This window comes from Pteropus alecto, unplaced genomic scaffold (genome assembly GCF_000325575.1).
Source record: "Pteropus alecto unplaced genomic scaffold, ASM32557v1 scaffold95, whole genome shotgun sequence".
In the NCBI taxonomy this organism is placed as follows: Eukaryota; Metazoa; Chordata; class Mammalia; order Chiroptera; family Pteropodidae; genus Pteropus; species Pteropus alecto.
Window position 1 is genome coordinate 4,359,484 of NW_006441071.1, and position 13,369 is coordinate 4,372,852.

Below are 13,369 nucleotides of genomic sequence, written 5' to 3' on the forward strand. Positions count from 1 at the left end.
TCAGAGAGAGATGTTACAGGATATATAGGTATTTGCTAATGGAAAAGAAGAGAAGGAGCGTTTTAGTCAATGTGGGTCAAAAAAAAATGAACAGCCTTAATAAAAGCAAGATGATACGATATATATAACATGTTTAGGAAGCCAAGAGTACTATCATATGGCTGAGGCAAAGAAATGGCAAAAGAAGAAGCTGGAAAAGTTAACATGGAGCCCAAGGAAAGGGCCTTAGACAAGAAGATGGACTTCACTTTGAAAGCAAGAGGGAGACCTTGATCGTTTTTTGAATAAAGGGTAACAAAAACAGATCAATATTTAGAAAGATGAGTTTGGTGATGATGTGAAAGCTAGATTATTGGGGAGTGGGGGACAAAGCGATCAGGTATAAAATTATTACAAAAAAGAGTCTTTGAAATCATTAAATCTATTAATTATAAATCCTGATCCCTCATCCACCTAGGTAATGATGTTTTATGCACCTTAAAATAAAGAGATAAGTAAAAACCACTGAATAAAATTTGAAACATTCTACAATGTTCAGAGTTTTCACTAATTCAATTAGTTTTCCCAATTATTCCAAAAAAAATGTTTTATTATATACGTCTTAGCTGTAATCAGCATCTCCAGTTTTGAAATTTTATAACAATGTCACTAAAATTACTTTCATACTGCTATCTCGTGGCATGTTGTGAGGAAAAAACTTGTTAAACATCAAATTTGACCCAATAAAATAATTGCCATAGGGTTTTCTTTTTTATCCTTACCATTACAAGTTCTTCCTGTAATTCACTGCAACTTTTTTCATTATACTGGAGTCTCTTTGAAAGGTCTATAATTACTTTCTTCTGCTCTTCAATCTCTTCATTTAGTTTCTTGTTTTTGGAGAAATACTCTCTTTCTAATCTGAAAAGTTAGTGTCAGAATGAGTTTTTCAAATATGCTTTTATCAAGTCCTATTATACACCTTTAAGACAAGTGGCAGATGTACTATATAATATGATTCCAAGCCAATAGGCATTTACAAGTAACCTCATTTTTTCAAATAAAAAGGATTGCCATTCTTAAATGAAAGACTCTAAATGAACAATCCTCCCTTGTTAGCAGATATTTGTACTCTGCCCAATGTTATAAGCAAGATACACTGTGTTGATTTGGCCTCATCATTGTTTTTGATGAACAAAACCCACCCACCACAGTTCAATTAGTTCAGAAACTGCCTCAAGACAAAAAACAGACCTATCAAACAATTTACAAGTTAAAGTATAACATAAGAAACAGAATAAATGCTTTATTCCTGAATGTCTATACAAATGGAACTGATGTGGTAGCATGGAAAATCCAAAAGCAAGAATAATCAAAATCATTCATATTCACTGAGAAAACACATGAATTTCTCTTCAAAAGATCTTCCTCCCTATTTAAATTTCGCTCAGGCTGGCATTAAATTGTATTTACATTCTTGCATGGACATCTGATAAAAGGTAGCTTGGAAGTATTCTAGTTTCAAATTTGCTATAGATAATCCACCAAATGACTTCAGAATTCTTGACACTTGAACTGAATGAATAGCCAACTGAACTATGAAAGAAGGTAAATATCAAAAAAAAAAAAAAAGACATTTTCAGAATGCAAGTTTTCAAGTTTTTCCTCTGTTGTATAATTTCTCAAGAAGCTATTTTGCAAGAAAGTAAATCAAACGAGGAAAAAGACACAAAATCAGCAACAAGAGATCCAACATAGAAGAGAAGCAGAAGGAATTCCAAGGATGATGTTGAAGGAAAACCCCAGGATGACTGTGAAAAGGGAGCCTAAAAAACAACTCATCCAGAATGGAAAAGGTAGAGTGAGAAGTCCAGTATTCTAAGTTTTCTCTAAGAAAACTTAAATAAGATAAAATCTGAAGTGTAAAAACACAATGTGAGATTTTCAGTTCTGTTAGAGCGTTTAAGAATAACTTAGTGAAAAGGAAAAAAATGGTGTAGATGATAGAAGCTCTGTTCATCCCTCCGGCAACCAAATCAAAGTTGTGATGGAAACAAAGAGCAGCAGCAAGGAAAAATCGCCTGGGATCTAGAGAAACAAGCCACACAACTAGAGAGAAATCTAAGAAATCACCCTGCAATGGCAGAAGGTAAGATGGGGCGAGGACACGGGGCTGCCTGGTCTCCATCAGCTGAGATGGGGGCAGCGGCAATGGCAGACGTCTCTTAAAGGGGCAGCGTCCGCGAGTGGATTTTCACAGTGACAGACCTGCTCTTTCTGAGCACCAGTGCCGATTTGGCTGCATGCAGCAGGCACCAGAGACTTACAGGGAGACATTGTTGGAGTGAGAGCGAAAGGGAGACTCACTCTATGCAGAAGCGCCAGCAAGTATCTATTGTTCCCTGTTGAGCCCTCCCACATACCAGTGTGCCGGAAACAGCACCACCATAGCATGATGTCATCAAACTAGATAACAGAGGTCGCTCTGCCCAGAGGATTCCCTGAAACCCTGCCTCCCCCCAAGCCACATCCAGGTATATCCTCAGCAAGTCAGGTACTCCTTGCTGAGCACCACCCAAGCCACATCCAGGTATATCATCAGCGAGTCAGGTGCTCCCCACTGAGCAGCACCTAGACTCACACTGGAGGCAGCTGGCCTCAGTGTCTGGTGTGGTCTTTTGAGGTAACTATAAGCACAGCATTTGTGGATTGCTCGCTGAATCTTAACAGGTGGCCCCAGAGGGGTAGATGCTTGGGCTAAATTTGGCCTGCAGCTGAACCCCTCTCAGGACTGTGCCACTGGCTACCTACTTCACAAATCCACACTAGTAAGACCAGGAGACTTAGGAGCTTTGCTTAGTACATAGAAACAGACATAGAAAGGCAGCCAAAACGAGAAGACAAAGAAGTGGAGACCATGTGAGAGAAGAGAACAGAGATCCAGATATAATAGGGTCAAATAATCTAACAGATGCAGAGTTCAAAACACTGGTTATAAAGATGCTCAGTGAACTTTTGGAAAGTATAGATAAATTCAGTGAGAACTTCAACAAAGAGATAAAAAACATAAAAACAGAAATGGAAATTATAAAAGGGAACCAGCCTGAAATGAAGAACACGTTATCTGAGATGAGAAGTATATTAAATGGAATAAACAAAGGAATAAACGAGGTGAATAAAGAAAAAGATCAAATGCCCTATCTAGAGGACGAGAAAGCCAAGGACATTCAATCGGAATGGCAAGCGATAAGATGCCAAGACTATAAAAATAATTTAAGGAGTAAATGGGACACTATTAAGGGTCCAAATATCTGTCCTATTGGCCTAACTGGAGAAAATCAAGATATTGAACAGCTGTTTGAAGAAATATATTAAAAACAACAAGAGAAAAACAGATAGTTACTTATAAGGGAACACCCATAAGACTGGCAGCTGATTTCTCAAAAGAAACTATGCAGAACAGAAGGGCTTGGGAAAAAATATTAGACAGGATGAAGACCCAGGATCTACAACCAAGGATACTTTATCCAGCAAAGCTATCAGTTAGAGTTGAAGGAAAGATAAAGAGGTTCCCAGACAAAAATAACCTCAAGGAATTTATTACTGCCAAGCCAGCATTACAGGAAATGTTGGAGGGACTTCTTTAAGAAAAAATACAAAAGACTTACTTCAGATTAAAAGACACACACAGACTAAAAGGAAGACGATGGAAAAAGATATTACTTTGATGAACCTAGAAGGTATTTAAGTGAGACAGAGAAAGATAAACACTATATGATTTGACTTATATGCAGAATCTAAGGCATAAAGAGAACAAATTAATCAAAAACAGACTCATAAATATAGTGGACAATTTGGTGACGGATAGAGGGGAGGGAGTTTGCGGGGGGCTGGGAGAATGGAGTGAAGGGTTGAAGAAGTACAAAGTAGTAGCTGATGGATGGTCTCGGGGATGGGGAGCATAACATAGGGAATGCAGTTAGCATTAATATGTTGGCTACATGGAGGGTCAGAGGAGGGAGGGAGCAAGTGAGGGGGATTGTTTTATGAACTATATAGATGTGTAACCAATGTACTGTATACTTGAAACTAATTAAAATTAATAAATTTAAAAAAAAGAATAACAGTGATTGGCGTACATAAACTAATCCAATTTAAAATGAGGTAATTATTAACTATTCATTTATTTGATGATTCAGCAAATCATTATTTAACAGTTCTTATGTTCTAGGCACTATTCTAGGCATTTGGAGACAGCAATGAATGAAACAAAGTTCCTCTCCACATAAGAAGACAGACAACACACAAAACAGAATATAATAACATGGGCTATAATGAAAAACAAAGATGAGCTACCCAAAAAAAGTTGTAGAAAAAAAATACCCCAAAATAAAACCCTATTAAAAGATGGGAAGAGGGAATGAGTAAGTGTGTGGAAGAAAGGTACAATGGAGATAAATAGATAAATAATATCAAAGGTGGAGAATGAAAAACGATGGTAGAATATGAATGTTATTTAGAAATATGAAGTTAAATGAAGAAACAGCAATAAGAATTAAAAGTGGTCTCGAAGGAGTAGAAACTGGCGGTAGAGAGCCATGAGCACAAAACTGCTATTTTTCATGACCTTAACAGTTTTTTACTTTTAGACTACATACAAGTTTGCTACTATATTTAGAACTGTTAGTTGGTGCTTATGGGAATACAAAATTCAAGTAAAATTTTTTAAGCACAAAAACACAAATAACAGCAAAACAAAACAAAAATTGCTCTGGAATCCAATTAGAAAAGTACATGGGTTAAAATCTTAGAGCTTAATTAATTGTTAGCAAGTATCTTAAGATTTCTCTAGTCCAGTCTCGGCAGGACTCTCTTCTTCAATATCCATGACAGAGAATCATCCGCCCTCTCTTCTGAACTTCCCAAGGCAAGCAGCTCACTAGTTCCCCAAAGAAGCCCTTCACTATTGGAAAGCTTTAATTGCTGCAAGTATGATCTGACTTCTTACTGTTTCAGTTGTAGGTTCTAATCAAAGCAACATTCTATATAAGGGTCCTTGAAACATATTTATACGTAAATGTGCAGACTCAGGCAATGGTTCAAAGGTAATAAAGGAAGACCTTAGAATAACATTCATAGAATGTCATTTAAGTCATCCTAGAGGAAGCAAGGAAATTGAAAATATTATAAGCATTACTAATAAAGGTAATATAGTTAAAAAGTTATAAATTTTTTCAAACTTTTGTCTTCCAAGTGCCATCTTTATGACTTTTGCCACACTCGTAATAATCAGTTTAAATAATAGTCTTCTTTAACTCACTTAAGTTAAATGAAGATTTTTAAAAGGAATCTTTATATTACTACTGTAAATGGCAAACCATGATCAATTTGTCATAAATAAAAACAAACATTAAAAATAAATATATAACTAATTACCAACCTATTACCATGTCACATACCAGTGGTGGGGAAATAGGGGGAAATGGTTTAAAATGTCTACTAGTGACTTCTTTTTGGAAACATTTAAAAATTATAAACTTCTTAAAGCATTGCACAGAATGTTCTAAATGAACGGCTTTTGAACTGAAAAAGGTTAAAATCAGTAGGAGTCAGAAAGATCCTGACTTTGCCACTTACTAGCTGTGTGTCCTTACCCTCATTAAGCCTCAATTTCCACACCTGTAAAAGAGATAAAAAGAGTAGCTACCACATAGGGTGTTGTATAAATTAAATGAAACCATGCAATGCGAGGCATGAAGGGAGACACAGTGCATGCTAGCCACTAGCAGCAGTATTATTCCTACTATTATTTTCACAGTTTGAGAAAATTTCAAATATTATCCATCTCCACACAGACCATTTTAAGTGGCCTAGAAAATCAAGGTCTTTAAAGATACTATACTACCTCAGCAGATATAATATAAAATACATTAATATATTTATTTTCTATTGTAAGAACTGCATTTCTGAGACTACTTGGAATAGCCATTATACTTCAAAACCCAAAAGAGTATTTCTATATTTACCTGTACAATGAAGTATAGTTATGTTTTATGAAATCCTTTACCCTCAATCTACCACTGACATTAATAGGAGCTATATCTAAAATACTACACATTCATATTTATATAGGTTTCATAAGCTCTATATATTAATTTAGAGAATTTTACAGTAAAACACTTACAAACTTAGTTTTGCAAAGCTCTCTTGTGCATTATGCTTTTCTCGCTCATATGCGCTTTCAACTTCTTTGAATTCATTCTTAATCATTTCCAAATCAGCAACAGCTTCTGCTTGGCTGGCCTTTTCTACCTGCAAAGCTCCTTCAAGGTCTCGAATCCGTAACTACAAGGTGACAGAGAAGTAATTAAAAGCAAGCAGGGAAATGCTAGCATCAATATCAAAATGAGTAGAATACTTTATCAATAGCAGATTATCATTCATCCAAACCTTTCTTTCTGCTTTGGTTTAAAATAAACAAAATAAACAAAAGTCAGGAAAATAATCAAAAGACAGTTTATTCCCTTTCTCAACATGTTTAATGCAAGGGAGGAAGAGTGGGAAAAAAAAGACTCAACTGTGCTATGGAAAAGGATAGGCAGATATGATATAACCTGTCCCATCCGAGTGCCTAATTTTGATCTATTAATCCATTTGGATGCTTCTTTTATAAAACATAATAAATTGTGGTTTTTGAAAACAAAAAAACTATTCTTTTCCTTACATGAAAAACATCATTACATGAACATCTTTATAAGCCTAAGAAAGTTAACAAGACCTTTTTATTCCTGGAGATTTCTTACTGTAGAAAGTAAATTTTTCATCATCGAATAATAATATTTGACTAAAATATTTATGGGTGTAGTAATATGATATCTAGGACTTGCTTCAAAATAATGTGGGGGTAGGGAGTGGAGGAGGGTAATAGATAAAACACAGCTGGCCTAAGGTAAAAATCTTAAAGCTAAGTGACAGGTACATGGGAAGTTCATTTTACTATTCTGTTCTTGCATATACTTGAAATTTTACATAATATAACATTTTTAAAAACTAGAGTCCCTATGGATATCAACAGCAGAATAGATAAAGTGCATTCTCATAAAAGAACAATACGTATCTGTAAAAAGGAGGCAAAACAACTTTTTAAAAGGAAGTTCTCTATGTAGTGTTAATATATATTGAAAAGATCATAGTGTATAATATGCTATATTTTTAGTAAATAAATGGATAAAATAAAAATAAGTAACAGACAAGAGGGTAGAGTATTGGGGGGAGAGGAATGAAAGCAAGAGTTCTCGATTGTTTATATCGTTTTGATTTTTGAACTTTACAGGTAAAATGAAGTTAAAAATAAAGAAGTTTGTTAAAGTTCAAAAACAGGCGTTAGAAAAAATGCTTCACATTAAATAGAAAACGAGCTTTAGAAACGTAAGACTTGGGTTTGAATCACAGCTCTGCAAATTAACTTATGTAAGCTTGGGCATATTACTGAAATTCCAAAAACCTGAGGTTCCTCATCTGTAAACAGTAAACAGCAATAACAACAATAACAATATACTACCTACTTTAAAGGGTCACTAAAAAGATATGAGGTAATATTTATTTAATATATTTATTTAATAAATGTTTAGATAAATATTTATTAAGCCCTTAATGTGTTGTGCTAGTGCTCAAGATATATATAATAATCATGAAAAGCTACAAAATCTTAGTTTGTGAGGAACTGAGTCTTAAGGAGAAGACAGACCACAATAGCACATGATAAGTGCCTCCTGTCACAGTAGCATACACAAAGGGCCATATAATCAGAGAAGAGCCTGATCATGTGTCCTGCTCTGTGTAGGATAAGATTCTCAGAGATGGCAAAAGACAACCTGAGTTAGGAAAGGTGAGTTCACCTAGAAATACAGCCTAGGACAATATGAAAATGGCTCATAAATTAATCTATACAATTAATAACCATCAGAAATCTTATTTCTAATTACACAAACATATTTTGGAATATTTAAAATATTATTTTTATACTAAAGTAAGGAATAGATGTAGACTGGATATATAGATACAACTTTGTAAATTTTCAAATTTGGTCTTTTAAACTTTATTTTTCTTTGCATTTTTTCTAAATACAATGTTTACAAGTAAAACAAATATAGGAAACATTTTCTTCTGACTACATTGCTATCTTCTTTCAGAAAATAAGCACTCAGTCACAAATGACAAACCAATCCAATGGAAAGAAAAGTTGACTTCAAGTGAATAGTCTTGAGACAACTCCTCTCACTCTACTTCCTCATTGTTATGGCACAGTATCCAAACGAATTTAACAACAGAATACTTTAGACATATATTTAACTACAGTTTAAAAGGTGGTGATTAATTACAACTATTCAGTGGTCTCATTTCCTTTTAATCAAGTCTAAGACTAAATTTTACTAGGCATACCTCACTGAAAACACTTGTCGATATTTCATAGATATAAGGTTCAAATATAACTTTTGCTCTTTTCTAAGTCATAGCACTAAGATCTAAATATTAATTTTCAACTATATAAGTAAAAAAATACATGTAATAATTTTCATTTTTAGACCTATTAACTATACATTCCTGGTGATATAGGCACAATAAAAAAACTTAATTTTGAATCATACTTCTTTCATGAATTTAAAACTTCAGTTTTATTGCTTATTGATAACATTTTGAGTGATCTAATAATTTTAAAAAATTAACTTACATAAGTTTACATAAAAATTAACTTACATAAGTTTGTTTAACATACAGACACACTCAAATACATGGGTTTGAGAATTCTGCAGGTCAAAGGGGAATTTCATTAAAGATAAAAGTTAAAAATATATTATGAAATTCTTCCAAGTTTAGTTGCATCTTATGTTAAGACCTATTTAAACAATAAGGTGAAACTGCAAATTCTAGTAATAAAAATTTAATGCAGGGGAAAAATCTAAGGCTTAAAATAAAATCCAAATTAAATTAAAGAACTCAGACTCATGGAAATTTATGTAAAATTTTATTTACAACATAGGCTGTATCTGCAGGTCAGACACGATTCATGGGCAGTAGTTTGCCAAGCCCCACTTAAAATGTGTCATTTCACTTAGAAATTTCTTCCAATTCACTAAGAAAGGGAAAAAGACACTTTCCTTAGGATGCCTTCATTTAATTCTCCTCTTAGATTTAATCTTTCTCTTTATTATGTTCCTGGAGTATTTAGTATTTCATATTTCTATCTGTATATCTGTGTCTATGTAATACTTTTGGTAATGAAATATAAACCCCAAAAGAAGCTCTTTTGCATTTATACCTTCAGCTCTTAATATACTGATAGATGATATGCACAGGATGTACATTCAATATATGAAGGTGCATATTCTTAAGTGTTTTCAAAAATAAATTCATTCCATGGCTGTTAGAAAAAGAACACTCCAATCAGCAAATCTTTCTGTAACAGGGCAGATGGTAAATATTCTGAACTTTGCAGGCCATAAGCTGTCTGTCACAACTACTCCACTTTGCCACTACAGCATAAAAGCTGCCACAGACAAGACAAAAATTCACAAGCACAGGTAGTGGTGAGATTTGGCCTGTGGGCTGTACTGTGCCAATTCCTCCTCTCATACAGTAAAGACTATCCTCAACAATATCCTTATAGTAAAGAGAAAGCTTTTTAACGATATGCTCCCCATTCTAAATGCACACCTTAGTTCTCTGAACATAATGCTATTTTCCCCAGCTTAATAAAATCCATACCAAAAGAATCTGTTAACATTTTACCTGAATAATTTCAGAATTAAATTTTGATTCCAAATGTGCTGCTCTTTCTGCTTCAATATTTTCTTCTAATTTCCTCACTCGTAGAGTGGTTGCCTAAAGAGAAAAGTTTAAACTTAGAAACATTGGTATTTCAAGTAGATATGAATGACTGCCCATATTTTAGCATTGTAATTAATAATTTAGATTACCACAGCCTCTTTTTTTATTTTGCAGGAGCATAAAAGTCATGTTTAAAAAATCATGTGAAAATCATGCTCAGGAAGAATGTTCCAGAGCTCACGTTTTCTTTTTTATTGAGGTATAATTTACATATAATAAACTACGCATACTGAAAGAATATAATTTGATAAGTTTTGACATATACATACACCCATGAAATCACTGGCATAATCAAGACAGGAAATATTTCCATTACCCCTAAAAGAATCCTCGTGTCCCTTGGTAATTCCTTCATCCAGCCCTCACCACCACACCAGAACCCACAGGTAACCACTTATCTGCCTTTTTTTGCATTTCAGATCAGTTTGTATTTTCTGGAATTTTATATAAATTGAATCATACAGTGTGTCCTCTTTATATCCAGCTGCTTTCTCCCAGCTTAATAATTTTGAGACTCATCCATGTGCTTGCCTGTATCAACAGTTCATTCCTTTCTATTGCTAAAGTGTTCCACTGTGTTGATATATCACAAATGGTGTATCTGTCCACCTTTTGATGAACATTTGATCTGTTTCATTTTAGGCTATTACAATTCAAACTGCTACGAGCATTTGTGCACAAATCTTTGTGTAGCCATATACTTTCATTCTATGCTATACACTAAATAGAAATAACTGGGTCAAATGGTAGGTATATGTTTAATGTTTTATAAAACTGCCAAAATGTTTTCCAAATTGCTTCCAATTTTACACATCCTCACCAGTACCTGGCATGGTCATTGTTTTTGTTTCTTTTGGAGTTATTTTTTTTTGGGGGGGTCGGGGAGGGAGATATTCAAAGAGGCATGTAATGGTATCTCATTTTAATCTCAATTTGCATTTCCCTAATGATTAATGACATTGAGTGTGTTCTTTCATATATTTATTTACCATCTGTATATCTTCCTGGGTTAAGTATCTGCTCAAATCCTTTCCCCATTTTTTAATTGGGTTGTTTTCTTAATGAGTTTTGAGAGTTCACTATGTAATCTGGAGACAAGTCATTCCTTGAATATGTGATTTCTAAATATTTACTCCCAGTCTACAGCTTGTCTTTACAGTCTCTTAACAGTGTCTTTCACAAAGCAAAAGTTTTCATTATGATGAAGTCTAATTTATCTATTTTTCAGGCAGGAGTGAGCTTCTGGCAAGAAGCAGAAGTCAAAAGCTTTATTTTTGAATGTCATTTTTGTTGAGAAAATGTAACCCTGGGAAGCACTGGATTCCTACTCCCAACATGACCTGGCCTCAATCATGACCGAAAGCCTGTTAGGAGCCGGGAAAGGAGGCCTATGGGAAGGCGCAGCTACAAGTCTCAGAATAACAGTAGCAAAGAAAAATGAGGTCTAGACTCTCGTCTATCAAATACAGATAGTTCAATAGAGATGGAAAAAGACATTACTAATTTGATTTCCTTTCCTAGATAAAATTTGGGCAAGAAGTAAGTTTGTATTTGTTATAAACACTCTATCATTTAGCCTAAGCTGAATTTTTTTTAAATGTTCAGCTTGGTTACTTTGATTTTTCTACTTTTGTCCCACCATTTCTTTTTCTTTACAGAGATGGGAATGGATTACAATGAGAAGAGTCATAGATAAAAACTGGTAGCATATTTGTATAATGTCTGTTATAGCGCAAAGAATAAACACAAATATCCCTTTTCTAGAGGCCTTTTTAGATACCACTTGCCTTCATGGTCAGAAAGCAATTCGGCTTGGGGATTTAATCACTCTGTTACACAAACACAAAAGTCACAAAATATTTTTTACACTGGATTATTTGCTTTAAGTTTTGCAACTCTGTCAATTATATTTCTTAATAAGTTATTCACTAGAAAAGACTTCTCTCCAGAGGGCAGAAAAAACAGTAAGTTCAAATATCATCCTTTAAGCTCTAAATTGCATTTAGATCCGAAAGGATAAAATGATACTTTAAGTTAGCACATATAGCATAACCTCTTTGAAAGTACAATCTGACATTTATGTCCTAAACTACTAGAATATTTTGAAATAAGACACTCCACTGAAAGATAAAACCAGTAAATATTCATAGTTTAGTCTGAAAACTAAAGACATTCGAAAAAACTGGAAATGAGGAAATTTAGATATTTGATGATACTAAGAGATTATTACTTTTTTAGGTATAATAATAACTGGTATTTTTTAAAAACTGCAATATTTTTTAAATACATACTAAAGTGTTCAGGGATGAAATTATATGGATTTGCTTTAAAATAATCCAGCTGGGGTTAACAAGTAGGAAGGTTGGTATTCATGAAATAATATTGGCCATTAGTTGATAGGTGTTGATGAGTGATAGTCACATGGAGCTTATTATAGTATTCACTCTACTTTCATGTATGATTGAAATTTACCATATTAAAAAGTTCTTTTCAAGAACAACAAAAGCAAAGGTATTAAGGTTAATGAGGATATATGGTGCTGGTATTATTATTTACTCAACAAAATTATATTATGACAACAAAAGATCATTAGAATGAATTAAGCCATTCAAACCTAAACATGACTTTAAGTCAATCAATTCCTACCTATATTGTTGAAATATTAAGACAAATCAAAGAAAATATTCCACTCATACTTGCTTCAACCTTTCTCAAAACATGTATCACACTAAATATTAGTCCCATGGGATGTTATTAACTATTATATGAAAAAGCAATTTCATCATCATAAACACGTGAGAAACAGAGAATTAAAGCCAAACAATTTTTTTACTAAAGGACTTCTCAAAAAGTTAATTTTACATGACAATCTTGAAAAAGAATAAAGTTGGAAGACTTACACTTCCTGATTTCAAAACTACCACAAAGCTACAGTGATTAAAGCAGTCTGGAACTGACATAAGGATAAACATTTAGATCCATGGAAAAGAACTGAGGGTCCAGAAATAAACCCATGTATCAATGTCAATTGATTTTTGAAAAGGGTGCCAAGACCATTCATTGAGAAAGAATCCTTTTTTCATTAAATGATGCTGAGACAACTGGATATACACATGCAAAAGAATACATTTGGACCACTAGCTCACATCATATATAAAAATGAATTCAAAAGAGATTAATGATCTAACTATAACAGCTAAACCATAAAACTCTTAGAAGAAAACATAGAGGTAAATCTTCATGACCTCGGAATTGGCAACAGATTCTGAGATACGACACCAAAAGTACAAGCAAAAAAAGAAAAAAAAAGATAAATTGAACTTCACCAAAATTTTAAACCTTTGAGCATGAAAGGACATTATCAAGAAAGTAAAAGGACAACCTAAAGAATGGGAGAAAATATTTATAAATCATATATATAAGGGTCTAGTATGCAGAATACAAAAAGAACTCTTACAACAAAAAGACAACTCAATTTTTAAAATGGGTAAAGGGCTTGAAT

The 13,369-nt window shown here is 33.5% G+C and overlaps 1 protein-coding gene across 1 annotated transcript in view; it reads right to left on the reverse strand.

Annotated features, from left to right (window-relative positions):
• The window catches only part of CCDC171 (coiled-coil domain containing 171), a 256,342-nt gene that overhangs the window by 191,256 nt on the left and 51,717 nt on the right, over positions 1 to 13,369 (reverse strand). Inside the window, exons 9-11 of the mRNA XM_025051395.1 lie at positions 9,769 to 9,861; positions 6,164 to 6,324; positions 762 to 900 (exon numbers count right to left, since the gene is read on the reverse strand). Of these exons, the coding sequence (XP_024907163.1) occupies positions 762 to 900; positions 6,164 to 6,324; positions 9,769 to 9,861 (393 nt within the window). The remainder of the gene's footprint in view (positions 1 to 761; positions 901 to 6,163; positions 6,325 to 9,768; positions 9,862 to 13,369) is intronic.